The sequence below is a fragment of the Sapajus apella genome, unplaced genomic scaffold, assembly GCF_009761245.1.
Source record: "Sapajus apella isolate SASKATOON/1434 unplaced genomic scaffold, GSC_monkey_1.0 scaffold7, whole genome shotgun sequence".
Taxonomy (NCBI): Eukaryota; Metazoa; Chordata; class Mammalia; order Primates; family Cebidae; genus Sapajus; species Sapajus apella.
Genome location: NW_022436947.1, coordinates 25,113,634 through 25,130,085, shown reverse-complemented (window position 1 = coordinate 25,130,085; position 16,452 = coordinate 25,113,634). Strand labels below are relative to the sequence as shown.

The 16,452-nt window shown below is 33.5% G+C and overlaps 1 protein-coding gene across 7 annotated transcripts in view; it reads right to left on the bottom strand.

Moving 5' to 3' along the window:
- Positions 1–10,495: 10,495 nt before the first annotated feature.
- Positions 10,496–16,452, bottom strand: part of TFEC (transcription factor EC) — a 160,232-nt gene continuing 154,275 nt past the window's right edge. For all 7 annotated transcript variants that reach the window (XM_032276225.1, XM_032276224.1, XM_032276229.1 and 4 more), the window contains one exon: positions 10,496–16,285. In XM_032276225.1, the coding sequence (XP_032132116.1) occupies positions 15,905–16,285 (381 nt within the window). In that variant the 3' untranslated portion in view covers positions 10,496–15,904. The remainder of the gene's footprint in view (positions 16,286–16,452) is intronic.

The window sequence follows — 16,452 nt, the reverse complement described above, 5'->3', positions numbered from 1 at the left end:
CTGTTTTCTTTAAAATAGGAATCTCAGTTACTTTGAAGGCTTTTTTCCACTAAATCTAACATTAGGGCTATCCCTGATTTTGTTCTTATTGACTTTATAAAGAGTCTTTTGATTGGCAGTATCAAATTTTTGCCCCTTTATATATTTAGTGATATGGGAATATATTTCCAACTTTATGAAAAATAGAAAAAAAATCTGGATTATATTATTTTCCTCTGAAGAATATGAAATTTTATTTTTCAAAATGTTAAATTATTAGAGGGGAACTTGCAGTTGTCAAACCTTGCTTTTAGGATTTCTAAAAGTGGATATGATTCAGCTTTACCATTACTCCTAAGGCAGAACGATCATAACTCTTAGGGCATACTTCTTACGCCTAGGGCTTAGACTTTCTCAACTACAATCCTAAGATATTTACTAAGAACTCTCCACTTTATCTGGACCTGCATTTAATTTCTTTATAATACTCTCTGCCTCTGAAATTTATGCTCAACTCTCTGGCCTCTTAGCAAATGGGTTATGCTGTGCTTCCAGAGACTTGCTCTGTGCATGTACAGCTTAGGCATAGGCTAAGGACCTGGAGGGATTTTATGCAGATTTTGTAAGTAACTTTATCTGCAGTGTTCTTTTCTCTGGTATTATGCCCTCCAAATCCTAGTTATCAGTCAGCTCCAAATCCCAATCAATGTTTCTGCTTGGGCTCTATTTGCCTAACTACTTAATGAGGGACTCACCTTTTGGACTTTCTTCTCAAAAATTGTAACCCTATCTTGTCAGCTTATCAATGCTCCAAACCATTGTTTCATTTAATAATTTGTTTTTAATTATTTACAATGGGAAGCCAAGTTTAATCTCAGGTTCTGTATCATGTCCTGGACCAAGTATCACAAAATAAAATTTGAACTGACAGAATGTTTAAACTTTAAAAGTAGACTAATCATCAGTAGATCTAACTGCATATGATTCCAACAGGTGGAGGCTCATGGGAAAGGAAAAAGGGTTTTGTTGTTGTTGTTGTTGTTTTGTTTGTTTTTTAAATAGCACAAGGTTTCCAAATGTTGGCTAGCCTCGTCTGAAACTCCTGGGCTCAAATGATCCTTCCTCCTTGGCATCCTAAAGTGTTGGGATTACAGGTATGAGAGCCACTGCACTCAGCAGAAAAAGCATTTTTAGCAAATGAAAAAAATAATTTCTCTGAATATATGGAAAAATGCAAATTATTTTTCAACCGTGCTACACTTTTAAAAATTATTTGTAAGACTTACTGTTTTCAACACGTATTTCTTTTTTGAGGGGTGTTTGTTAATGTTCTTTCTTGTATATGTCTTTAAAAAGCAAGTCATAAGTTTCTATAGTTGAAGTACAAGAAACGGATTTATGCTCCGCCTTGAAGTATTGACCATAGTTTTTAAGATACAGATAGAATATGTGAAAAAGAAACAACTGGAAAGAGACTGGCCATCAGGAAATAAGAGTGATCCATGTGAGATAGAATATAAATGAAGTGAGCCCATAACTGCTCCAGCTCACTGCCTTGAGACAGTTTAAAAGCCGTAGTACAACGAGGTTGTACTACAAGTGTAATTCAAGAGACTTCCTAAGATAAGGAGACAGAGCTAAGAATCTGGAGAGACAAAGGCAGGCCAAGTTTACAAAAGAGTACTAAAGAGGAAAGAACTGGACAAAGAGAGAAATGCAGAGATCTCATAGGGACTCCCTTAAGTATTCAGCAGAGTATTGATTAATGCATGTGCTTCAGCTATCCACGTTGAGGGAAGTACTACTGAAAGGATTAGAGAAAAAAAAATTCCATGAACAGATGCAAGGCTGGGAATGGTGCCTATTCCACTAGCCAAACTGAAAAACAAACAAACAAAACTTCATTCTTCACAGGCTTTCTGTAGAGTACTTAAAAAAGTTTGTCTCAATAGTGGGAGACAATTAGACTAGATTGAGCACTGCGCCAGATTCCAAAACAATCGTAAAGCAAAACTCAAAGGATCAAACTATTTCCAAGTAAACTAACTGCATTTGAGAACAAAACACCCATCCTGGTGAGCTAGGAAATGGATCTTTCCAAATTGAACCTTGAGATGACTACAAATTTGTAGAGATTCAGTCAAAAGATAGCTCTAAATCATGTCTGGATTTCTGGCCCACAGAAACTGTGGTATAATAAATGACATTTTAAGCCATTAAGTTTTGGTGTAATATTAATGTAGCAATAGATAAATAAACCAGAAGGAAACTTTCTTAACCTGTTTAAGGGTATCTATGAGAGACCTACAGCAAACACATTTCATGGTGAAAGATAATTTTTTGCCCTAAAGATTGGAATAGAAAGGATGTCTCTCTCACTACCTTTGTTCAACTTGTACGGTAAGTTCTAGCCAACAAGCTGGCCAGAAAAGGAAAAGAAATAAAAAATTTCCACATTTGAGGGGAATAAGGAAAGCTATCTTTATTCATCAACAATGTGATTGTGTATGTAGAATATCTGATAACCTATTAGGACTAGTGAGTGAGATTAGCAGAGTGACAGACAAGAACCTGTGTCACAAAAGAGAAGAAGAAGAAATGAAGAAGAGAAAGAAGAAGAAAAAAAAAGAAGAGAAAGAACAAGAGGAAAAAAGAAGGAGAAAGAGGAGGAGGAGGAGGAGGGAGAGGAGGAGGAGGAGGGGGAGGAGCAGGGGGAAGAGGAGGAGATTCTTCTTTCTATTACTGTTTCTTATCATGTTTATTTATTTTTTAGGTGAGATACTCACTAGCATGTTGTTTGTGTAGTTCCTAATAATGCATTCCAGCATTTCATCCTGTCTGCCTATCCATCCATCCATCCATCTATCAATCCACTAAACAACTTGTTTATTACAAAAAATTTAAAGTGTATAGGATTGCACTACATTGCATAAAATAAATAAGTAAATTTATAAAAATTAATTGCATTTTTATATTTTGGAAACAAAAAATGAGAGCTGAAATAAAAATTCCATTCACATTAGCATTAATATATGAAATACTCAGGGATAAATATGAGAGAAAATTATACACCAAAAAAAAAGCACTGAGAGAGACTGAGGAAAACCTAAATAAATGGAAAAAGACCTACTTTCCTGGGTTGGCAGGCTCAATATTGTTAAGTTACCACTTCTCCTGAAATTGATTTATGGATGCAAAATTATCCAACTAAAATCTCAGTTGTCTATTTGCAAAAATTAACAGGTTGATTCTGAAATTAATATTGATGTGGAAATGTAAAGTACATTTAAAAAGAGAAAAAAGTTCTAGAATTTACACTTTGTGCTTTCAAGGCTTGTTATAAATGTACAGAAATCAAAACAGTGTTGTACTGACATAAATTAATTAAAGAGAACAATAGACTAAAATAGAGGGCCCAGATATATACTCACAAATATATAGACAATTGATTTTCAACAGAGGTACAAAAATAATTCAGTACAAACATTACTGATAATTACCAGTTACTAATTTTTTATTTGTTTATTGCCTATCTTCTTTATCTAAATGTAAGCTAATTGAAGGCAAAATCTTGGTCTTATTAACTGTTATTTCCTTGTGTCTATAGTAATGTCTAATATTGAGAACGAATACCAACTTTTGTGGTGAAAAGTGTAAATAGACCTAGAAGAAGATGTGGATTATGCAATATAGTGCAATCCTATGAACTTTAAATTTTTTGTAATAAAGAAGTTATTTAATGGATAGATGGACGGATGGATAGGTAGGCAGGCAGGAAGAAATGCTGGAATGCATTACTAGAAACTACAGAAACAACATGCCATTGAGTATCTCACTTAAATAAATAAACGTGATAAGAAACATCAATAGAAAGAAGTATCTGCCTCCTCCTCCTCCTCCTCCTCCTCCTCCTCCTCCTTCTTCTTCTTCTTCTTTTACAACTCAGGTTCTTGCTCTGTCACTCAGGCTGAAGTACAGTGGGACATTCATGGCTCACTCTAGCCTCCACCTCCTGGGCTCAAGTGAGCCTCCCACCTCAGCCTCCCAAGTAGCTGAGACCACAGGCATGTGCCACCATACCTGGCTAATTTTTAAAACAGTTGTACATACAAGGTCTCACTATGTTGCCAAGCTGGTCTTGAACTCCTAGACTCTAGCAATTCTCCAGCCTTGGCCTCCCAAAGCACTGAGATTACAGGTGTGAGCCACCACACCTGGCCCAGAACCTCATTTTATGTGATAACTTTAACAGCTACTATTTATGGGGTACTAAATATATGTAGGAGATTATGCTAAATTCTTTATGCCTCTTCTCTCATTTGCTAACCCTCAGCAAAAACTTGCTATGCTGGTTGTTAAACTTGTTCCCATTTTGCATGTGAGGAGACTGATGCACAGAGAGGTGAAGTAAAACTTCACAGTCATGTGCCCATTCAACTGCAGATAAAGGACTTGAACCATTTTGTTACTACAAAGACTGTAGGACTCTCACATATTACATACTGCCTCAGAATCACATCTGAGAGTCTCCAAGAAATTCCCTTGCATTTTCTTACTTGTTAAATAAATGTAATCTGTCTGAAAAAAAATATTGAAAGTGAGCAAAGTTACTCAGAAAAGTTGCTAAAAACAATAATATCTAGAGTGGAGTACTACAATTTGAAAAGCAAAAAGTCATTCAAAATCTCAACTTTCCTCGTTTCCTCGCTTGAGTAATTAAAGAAACCAGATAAGCTATTTTCTTTGAACTTGATTATCTTTGTCTTCGCGTTCTCATCCTGTTCCTCCTGCTGCCACTCCCCTATATCCTCTTATTCCTCCTTTTCTTTCCCTTCTTTCCCTTCCTCTTAACTCCCTTATATTCTTGGCTCCTCTAACCATCCTTTTCTGTTTTCATCTTTTCCAAGACCGTACGCATTCCGATGGTCTTGAATACCAAATCTACTGTAAGCAGTCTCCATCTCTTATAGACTGAATGTTTGGGTCCCTCCAAAATTCACATGCTGAAGCCCTAGCCCCCAGGGTGATGGTATTAGGAGATAAAGCCTTTGGGAGATGATTAAGTCAAAAGAGCAGAGCCCTCCTTAATGGAATTGGCCCTAGAAATTCCATGAGAAAGGCCCTAGAAAACTTGTTTGCTCTTTCTACCAACTGAGGACAATGAAAAGATGGTGGCCTCTGAACCAGGAAGTGAGCCCATACCAGACACTAAATTTGCTGGTAACTTGATCTTGGATATCTCACCCACCAGAACTGTGAGAAATAAATTTCTGTTTTGTTAAACCACCCAGTCATGGTATTTTTATTCTAGCAGCCATGACAGCATCTCCTTGATGTTCTCTTCAATGGTCTATAAAGTCTACCCCTATTCCACTGCACCCTCAAATAATCTAGGCATATTACCCCCATCACTCTGTATTGAGTGCCTTAAAGCCCCAGTCTATATAGGCCTCGTGACTTTCCTCACCTTATGCTGTAAAATCCTGAACTAATTCTTTTACTATGTACCTCCACCCACTGACTAAGTCATAGTCATCCAACAAACCTGCATGGAAGAAATAATTGCACTGTATGCCCTATGTCAGCTCTTTCTATAGTGAGGCGGAGCACCTAAATATGCATAAAAGCACATTTGGCTGAAAGCTGGATACCTGGGATTTTAGTTCTAGATCTAGTTCTGTGATGGTGACAAGTCACATAACTACTTCCCTTTCAGTTGAGTGCTGGGTATCAAAAGAGTGATAAAGTCACACATTCTGATCACAGTGGGAATGATTCTCTGCTTTTAAGGTTCCATGTGATTAGATTAGGCTCACCTGGATAATGCAGGCTGATTTCTCATTTCATTTAAACACATCTGCAAAGTCTCTTTGGCAGTCTAAGGTAATATATTTCCATGTTCCAGGGATTAGAATGTGGCCATATTATCGGGGCCATTATTCCACCTACCACAAGGCTGTAAAAGCTAATTTTTGTATTAGGGTGGAGATCTAGTTACTTCTAAGAATCTCCCCAAAATATAAGTGCAAATACTGCACATAGTTCTTCTTTTCTTTTCTTTTCTTTTCTTTTCTTTTCTTTTCTTTTCTTTTCTTTTCTTTTCTTTTTCTGCCTTTGTAGTCTTCAAGCAAGAAACTTAGAACGGTTACTGGCCAAAGGGACTAGAAATCCAACATTGCAGAAAGTACTACAGGTGAATTAAGAGAATGAAAAAGGAGATTAGAAAAATAAACCATCAGTATAAGCATACCATGAATCTTAATTTTTGCTTTGAATAAATAACACATTTATATGCTTCAAAAATGTTTAAAGGTATGTAATAAAAATATTCCCATATCTTCTCCCCCAATAACACAGCTGTTAGGTTCCTATATAACTTAAGAAACCTAGTGTGAAAAGAAACTACGTAAGTAGAAAAGTATATCACAGTGGGAATGATTCTCTGTTTTTAAGGTTCCATGTGATTAGATTAGGCTCACCTGGGTAATGCAGACTGATTTCTCATTTCATTTAAACACATCTGCAAAGTCTCTTTGGCAATCTAAGGTAACATATTTACATGTTCCAGGGATTAGAATGTGGCCATATTTCTGGGGCCATCTTTCCACAGTTCATTCCTGCATATACACCAAATACGAATGCATATTCCTATCTTTCACTCTTCACCACCAGGAAAGAAGAAAGCATTCTATATGCAGCTCTACTCCATAAGTAGAAAAACAATCTATAACAGAACATAGGGTGTTTTTCCTTCATTCCTCATTGCAAAAACTTTCTACTCCATTTCATAGATGTACCACAAATCTCATGGCCATTTGATGTGATTACAACACCATTTATAGAATAGACTCCTCTGTACTGATTTGTAGTGCTTCCTTTATGTTTAACTCCAATATCCATTTAGGCTTATTTATGTCCTATGAATTATTTATTAGCTTCCCATACCACAGAGTTTTAAATATGTTTTAATGTCTGGTAGCCCTTGACTTTTCTCATTACTCTTCTTTTTCAACTATTTCTTTTATTTCTCATCTGCTTATCTTTCTTTATATAGTTTAATGGCAAATTGTCTTGTTTACAAACACCTATTGGCATTTCTATTTATATTCATAAAATTTATGAATTTACATAGGGAGAATTGATACATTTATTATGTTGTCTTCCTATCCAATAATATAGTATACTTTTCTACTTATGTAGTTTCTTTTCATACTAGGTTTCTTAAATGATATACATGGGATCTTGATGAAAAGAGGCAAGGTGTTGTTGAGTACTGTTGGGCATTCATAGACAGTGCGGAAGAGGTACTTAAAACAGGGAACTGCTAGTTATAAGCATACAATTTACCATATGCTTAATCCTAACAAGAAAATAAAAACACCCTTATTCCAGACAGGGACAGTAAACTAACTGGGAAGGGGTAGCAGTAAACCAACTTGGTTCACTGATATAGCAAACCACAAACACTCAGACACACACTGAAATACACACTGTCTTACTCTGCCTAGAAGAAGTGACACAAAGGTCCTCTGACCAAGTGCCCCTTTCCTGAACAACCAATAACTCCAAACAAATCCAAATCTTCTGAAACCCGAGTTACATCCCAGGGTATTAAAACTATTGATGAGCCCCCTGAACAAAGAATTGTAATCTCACTGGATGCTTGTGTTTAAAGGACCTCTCCACATTCTCTCTCTCTTGCCTCCCCTTTGTACCAAGCTAGTTCTCACTCTGCCTTGAGGTCTCAGTTTCCCTGAGACTGGATTAGATGCTCCAATTTTTGCTTCCATAATACCCTCAACACTGCTAGCATCACACTTACTAAACCTTATTGGAAGATTTCAGTGACTTTTGTTTTTTATGATGCCTTCAGCAACAAACCCTGTTCCTTGGGGGATGCTTATTAAAGGAACAATAAGTGAATCAATGAATGATTCTAGAATAGAATGTTCTCTATACTATTTTCTTTTTTGCAAAATTTAGTGTTATTTTTATTTCTCAAAGTTACAAGCCAAAAGAAGACAAAAATTCATATATCACTGTAATAGAGATAATTGTGAAGAAAGATTGAAAGGTAAACATTTCAATCAATGATCATAACCTTGAGTGAGCACCGTTTCATTATCTGATTGAAGAATTTGACACTTGCATACTTCCCTTACCTAAAATTACCCATCACTTAACGATTTATTAAGAAAACAGTATGTTAAGCATGTTAAGTGATATAGAATATAAAAAAGCTAAGGTATATGTTTTGCTTGCTGTGCCCATCCATCTAGTGAGAAAGGTAATGTATGCATCAACAATGCAAAGATAAACAGCAACACAAAGATAGAATTTAAGTACCAGCTGACTGGGATGCCAGAAAAGATGATGGTGATGCTAACTGTCAGCTGGGCTGGTGAGGAAGACCCTTCAAAGTAGGAAAATGTTGAATAGCCTTGTTAGATTAAAGAACAGAAGGCCAGACAAGTATGGGAGTTGCCAGACTGACTATCTTTATTGATTTGGGGAGTTGTGTAGAAAAGGTAATAAGTCTACATCTCAAATCTACTTTTTATATTTACCAATGAATAAATAGAAATTTAATGCTAGAATAAATAATGCCTCAGATATATATCTTATTTCCTGTCCTCAGGAATATGAGAATGGGTTTACGCTACTACCTTCTGCTTCTAACAAAAAGTGATTGCAAAGTCTTGAAGAACTTAGAGGACTACTTGCTCCATATAATTATATGGAATCGCTATTTTTTAAAAGAAAACCATATAACTCAAGCAATATTTTTTCTCTACACATATGCACAACATCACTCTTCACTTGTGTAAGCAAATAAATTATAATCTTGACTACAGTATTGTTTTTCAGTAATTTTTTCTGAACATAGGTTTTATTCTATTACAATGCTTGAATGACTCACATGCAGTGTTTCCAATCCACTTTTCCTGGCTTGTGAAACTTTTTAACAAAATGTTAGCATTTGCAAGCACCAGATGTTTTGACATAAGGAGAAGCAATATGTAAATTTTAATCCATGCTAGGAACAATAGCCTGCAGGCACATTTTTCTTGTTACATGAATCATATACTTAACCACAATGTGGTCGAGCCTATCAAAATTATCACTATCTCAAATGTAATACTCTTGTCTTATGGTTGCCAATTAATGAAACTGACACATATTTAACCTGATAGGTATCCATTACTTAACCAATAAGACTTATTGTATTTTACCACTACCCTACCACATAGCAAGAACTCTGCAGGTGACCATAACAACTTTTAGGGGGTTTTAATCTTCCTTTTGGTGGTCAATAAAATCAATGCTTGTATTAGATCTTAATGTTTTACAGCTGCAAATATTATTTATTTTACCAAAAATATTAAAACCTATTACAACTTTCTTAATCTTTTCTACTTTTAACTCAACTCAGGGTAAGGGGTATGATGTATGGGGTGTGTGTGTGTGTTGTGTGTATTTCTAATAGGAAAGATTTGGAGATATCTTCAATGTTTTCTAGATATATGTTCCAATAAAGAATAACATATTCTCTTTAGCTTAAGGATTTGCTAGGAACAAAAAAAAAAAAAGAATAACAAAGAAGAACATATTCTCATACACAGACTTTTTCTAATATTGAAGAATTATAAAACTTTTAAAATAAGCTCCCACATGGACACACATACATATGTATGCCCAAACACACCACAGATGTACATACACATACAATAAAAAATCAAGTATCAAATCCATCCAGTCATCCATATTTTCAGCCTATATACTGTTTTAAAAAAATTCATTCTGACTTTTTACCTGTATTAGGTTGATTATTCGTTCCATACAAAGATTAATATAATGATCAGTATTTTGGCCATTGATAATACTTTAAGAAAAATATGTATACAATATTACTTTTTTTAAAAGCAAAGAACCTATATTTGAACATAGAACACCACCTTTTATGGTTAACTCTGAGCAGTCCTGTTTTAACATTTTAAAATGAAGTATGGAGGGAAAAATTCCATAAACATGGTATTAAATACTAAAAAGTCTTAACACAACTGAAATCCTTATTAATTTCATTATCAAAGGATAGGTCTAGTCAATACCAATTAGCAGCTTTAAAATGTTTTACATATTAAAATACAGTATTCTATTTATCCTGGATTGTCTGGGGACCATCTAGTATATTAAAAGGTTTTGCAGAGTTTCTTAGTGATTTCACTGCTACCATTATGCCTGTTAGCAATTTTGCAACATTCTGATAAATATTTTCCATAAATCAAAGCCATAACGGCATGGTGAAGCAGATGGCAGGAGGCCATATTAAAGAATGTAACAATTATTTTCATTAATAGGGAAATATTGAATCATCGTTTTCAGCATCGACCATGTAGTTAGCAGTTGTCAGTTGTGATGGCTGGTTTTAAATAACCCTTCAAATGATTAACCCACATTCTCTGTTTTCCAGTGCAGTCTATATACAAAGGCAGAACAAAAACTGTAAAAAACTTTGTAATTATAGTCTTTCATTTAATATATGCAAAGAAAATATTGGTACATTTTAAGGTATTTTTATAAGATTCACTTATGTATTAAAGTATACCAAAGTTCTCCATTTTCTTAGAAAATAAGACACATTAGTTATTAAAAATGAAAAATACCAATAATTACAAATTCTACAGTATTGTTATATTAACAATGTTGTCTTGATCTAACCAATGTTAGATTAAAATTATGGGAATGTTACTTCAGCTATTCACATATGTAAAACACTATTAAAGTCAAAGATATTTAACTACATTATAATTATTAAGATTAAATAGCTGAATTAATTTTAGCCTTGTATGCCATAAGCAACTGCTATGCTGTTAGATAAGATTCTTAAATTTAGTTTGCTTTTAAACTTCAGTATCATATTTAAAGAACAATATGTAACTTCCTAATTATATATAATTCAGCAAAATCAGTTCCTTCTTTCTTTTGTATATTTCGTTTGTTACATAAACTACCAGCTTTAACACAAAACCAAATTTATTTCTGTGGAAAAAATAAAATTGAAAATATAGAATTTTTGAAATAAAACAGTAGTGCAGGGATAAAAGAAGTAGTATTACAAACACAAAAGTTTTTACTGTTGTTCTTTATGCCTGCTGGATAATGTAAGGAAAATACATTTTACGGAGAATTTCATCAGTAGAAAACACAATAGAAATCATCTGATTATGCAGAAATACACATAAAAATCCCTTTACAAGCAGATAAAAAGTTTCCTTTTATGTATAAAGCAGTAGATAATAGTATTTCATCATTAAGTTGGTTGAATCTTGAGGGATATATTTTTTAATCAAAACAGCTGTTTTCTCATAATCTCCTATACACTCAAATTCTCTATGGACCTCAGAGGGAAAATGTACCACAGAAAATTTTAAGAAAAGCTATGTTTTTCTGATTTTGAATTGTTTCCTTGTTTCCAAATTAAAATTCATACAAATAATAACTATAGGAGGGTCATATAAAATATAAGATCAGAAACACTTGAAGTGTATTTAGTATTTATTAGGTAAATGTAATGAAATCTCTGTATATACAAATATTAAGTCAAACTGACATACTTATCCACATATGGGACACTGGAGGCGCAAATGATGTAATTCCATATAGCACATAGAGACTATGCCATTCTCAATACTGAAACAAAATGCAGTCCTTCAGGTGTTTTTAAGAAACCCAGATGGTTGATCTTGCACTGATAAAACAGGAAATAATTAATTGATTCCAATTTTCATCCACATCTTACATATCAGATGGTCAGTAAATACCTAAAATGTTTGTATGGGGTCAAAGACATTGTTAAAAAAAAAAAAAAAAAAAAAAAAAAAAACCATGGAACACTCAGTTATGCCATTTATTTATTTAAATGTTTAAATTCCACAACATCCAAACAGGAAAAAGGTGTTTTCATGATACTTTGAAGTATAAGAAAATTCCTGTATGACTCAGTCTTTCAAAACAAAATAAAAATATATTCTTTTTAAAGTTATGAAATCTAACTTTTCTCTTGACATTATGGTAAATGAGCATACCAAATCAGGACATTCTTTGTATCTATTTTTTTTAAACTAAGAACTATTAAATATTTGATTTACAGTCATGTAGGTGGGGAAAAATGAGTTGAAAAAGGAAGAGAAAGGCTATTTCTCAATGTCCCCAGCTCATCTGACTATTTATTATTTAGAACTTTTTTTAAACCTATACAAAGAAAGCTATGGTCACTGATATGCCTATAAACTGAGAAAATATTATCTGTACATATAGTCTCCATTTGATATAGGAAAAGTTCAAGAAGAAAAGGCACTAAAAGAAAAAAAGTTGTAAAGAGCTATATCTCCTCACAGGAGGTCATTATTATTTTAAGATAATTGGAAGTTGGAAAAGGCTATTTAATGTGAATCTATGAAAAAGCAGCCAACATTTAATAATACAGAAAATGACTGGATGGGACATTATTTTGAAAAAATAATGAAAAGCAATACTATTATTTTATCTTACTGTAAAGGAAGTTTTTTTTTATAATTGTAATTATGAATTAATTCTTTAAATGAAAATGGATAATTGTATATTAATTGAATGAACAAATCGATAATTGTGTATTAACAGTGCCATTACAGTTGATGCTTTTTGTGACAGCATTGTTTGACAAAAAATTTGCCTCTTTTACTATTATGAAAAATCTCATTTCTGCAAAACATATTCTAGACAGTCATAAATTTTTCTAAGGAACTATCTTGATTCTTATATATTCAAATAATTTGCTTTTAAATTCACATTATTTTTGTTTTGAAATTTATTTGCATCATTTCAAATGTTATGGTCAGATGTTTATATTATTCAGTAATTATAGTGAAACTGACCCATAACTATATAATAAAGATGAGGCATAGTTTGTTGAGTGGGCAGGTCATGTTTGAAAAATGACTATATAAATGAACAACTTTTTAGTGAATCATCTAATTTTTGGTACACATTTACTTCCCTATGCAACCTCATCATTATTAGGAATGTGATAACTATATTTAGATAAGTAGGGGACCCCATCATTATACATGACATTACCTGCACACCTAACAGACCTGATTCAGGAATTTTTCACTTGGGATCCAAGAAAACATTCAGGAGATCCCTAAGATCTCTGAATGCATGCAAATTATTGTCCATATAAACAGTTCTATACTTTTCTAGGGAGAGGGTCTATAACTCACTAGATTCTCAAGGGAATCTGCCTTAAAAAGTTAAGAACTATCATCTAATTAATGTTTAATCTATTTCAGTTGACTGGGACATAGCACAACTCTTTACTCTCTTTAAAAATGCATTACCCATTTTACAGTTTTCTGACATCTCATAATCTGAATGTAGCAGCAAATATTAGTTCCCTCTCCAGATCTCTTGTGTTTAGGCTCTATCGTCCTGTGCCAAGTCCTTATATCAGCCAAGATTGTGAAGGATAGGTTTCAGGGCCCAGCTGTTGTACTTTAACAGAATGGAAAATGGTGACTGAGTAATGACATCATCAGTGCAAGTCTGTTCAAAATATAAAGAAATGAGAATAATAGATAAAATGAGAACAGAAGCAGTCTCTATCTTATAAACTGACATGTTTTCCATGAATTCCAAATATATTCCTTCTCTATAATTTTTAATGTAAATCAAATTATCAACACAGATAATAAAGTGGAATTTTGTTATAAAATTAAAAATATGTAATGTATTCTTGAAAATTATTGAGAATATATATCTAATAGCTGTTTCACATGACATATTTCAGATGAATTTATCTATCAGGCTTTAATGGCTGTACCCAGAAATTAGTAATTATTTTTCCATGCCAAACAATAAAAATTATTTTAACTTTTCTAAATCTGAGCAAGTAAGCTAAGCCTGAGATAATTATTATGTCGTAAGAATTTACTATTTCTCTACTTTTATGAGCTTTAGGGTCTCAATCTTATACTGATATATTTTCCATGTGAGAAATAACTAAAAGATCTTTTCAAAATCTATCCCAAAGCTTTAACTTCATGAAAGATTACATCTCACTCAAGTTACTAATCTATATTTTAATTTTTAGGGTCCTCCCTCCTACTAAAAAAAAGTGTTTCTATTATATTAATACTATATTATTTCACCCTAATTTTTAAGGGCCTTCACAACCTGTTGTCAATCTTATGTTTCAGAACTCCCCAACGGGCATCTTCTAGGGTATCCAGATATTTCCAGAGAATGTCCCATAAAGACACTCCCCCAGTTATTCTCACTTTCATCATTTGGTTGATATTATTCCTTTATTTGCTCTCACATTCACTCAATTAATGCCTTTAAAGAGAAGTCAAATTCTGCTGTTCCCACAAACTTTGTCATTCATTTTCATTTTCTTTGACCTTCTGTATTTACAACTTATGCTTAGACTTTTTTATTCTATGTCTTCTATCTTTTGTTTTTCATTCATTCTTGTTAGCTACTTTAGGAGCAACACCATATCTTGTTCATCCCTTCTGCATTTTCTCAGGACCCACTGCAGTTCTGAGTATGCCTCCATAAATACTCATCTATCGGATGATCACTCATGGAGGTCCAGCACAGAGCAATGTGCTTGGTAACTTAATTCCCTAACCTAAAACAAGCACAAGAGATAAAAATCTGAGTGAGGCATCACATATATAAGTGCTTATAATAAATGCTAACAGTGTAATCAAAGATCATAGGCCTCTCTAAGTGCTACTAGAAATAGAAAAAAAACGAAATAGAACCTTATGCTCCTCTCTGAACTGAAAATAATAAGAAATAGTTTCTGTTTTACTCATTATTTTGTCAATTGGCAATTCAATTTTCAATATTTTATCCATCTGGAACAAAACAGAATCAACAACTAATTGATTTCTATCCAATATTGGACATGATGAAAAGTTTTAAACATCTGAAAACTGTCCTTGTAGGGGACTTTTTATATTTTATTGACTGAAATTGATGATCTGATATATTTTCTTAATGAAGAAAATAAAATTTAGAATGTGATTTTAATGCAGTCGGAAGAATGAAGAAAATAGAAGAACATATACCTGAATTATGTGCATATGTGTGGATGTATGTTTGTGTGAGGGGATACAATTCTGGTCCATACTCCTGAGGAAAATATTCAATGTGTTTCTTTTCCCAACAGAGCCTGGAGACATAAATATGCATAGATGCTTTTAGAATTATTGTAGAATTAGTGTAACTGAACCAACTGAAGAAATTAGGCTCTAATTTTAGTAACCAATGTTTTTATAAGTTATCTGTATTTTATTGTGGAAAATTCTCACATTTACTATAGATTTGCTTGTCAACCACAAGTGAAAGATAATCTATTATATAATTATTTCTTCTACAAAGCTTGAACTTTAGACATGTCCACTAGACAATGGTAAAAGGCAATGACCACCTGATATGTTGATCTTGATTCTTGATGTCTGCTGTAAGAGTTGAAGAGAAGATGGAAGTGAATAAGAGAAGATTTATATATTTCAGTCGTTTTACGCTTTGCAGTCATTAGTTCCAGTAGCACACCACCAAGTTGCTGCTTTTAAAACATCAGTAAAGAGCTGCTTCTTATGCTGTACGTCTTTCCAAGAAAACAGAATTTAAGTGTATTTGGACTCTGTAGTCAAAGAAGAAAACACCTCTTTTTCGCTCTCAATAATTCATTAACACCATGATTTTTCTTCCTGTGAATTCTTCTGTTGCTATCAGTTTTTCATGAACAACACATTCCTTTTGGAAAAAAATACAAACAAACAAGCCAAAGCAACATATGAAACACAGAGCATAATTGCATAGCACCAGAGTAGAATTGCTTTCCAGTTGATGAATTGAGTCTGTTTATTTCTTACAATTCATCACCATCATCTGAGCTTAAGCTACTTTTCCTACTGCTCTCTTTGGAAACTGCAGGGGAAGTGGCAGATAGCAGAGGATCTGTTCCAAATGGAGAGATTGTGTCGTCCAATAGCATGCCATCCAATCTTTGTTCCTCTTTCAATGCAGCACTAAATGATAAATCTGTGAAGTATGACAAAGGATCAGAAAAGGCTATAGCTTGATCACAGAGCTCGAGGCTTCGTCCCTGAGATACAGTCAGTTGTTGGCAATAGTCTACTGAGTTCTGCTCAGGATGGCTCTGCTGTTTGGTGACATGAGCACCTAAATCAACTGTGCCAAGTGAAGCCAGGGTTGGCAGACCATGAGTACGAGCCTGAATTTCTAGTTCCTGTAATTTCAAATGAGAATCATTAAATAATGTATTTGAAATTGGACTTAATACTAGAGAATAAGCCAGACTAGAATCAAAATATTAACAAGCATTTAAAATGAAGAGTAATACAATACAAATTATGATAATCTTTGCAAAAATGAAATTGATACATGTCTAATGCC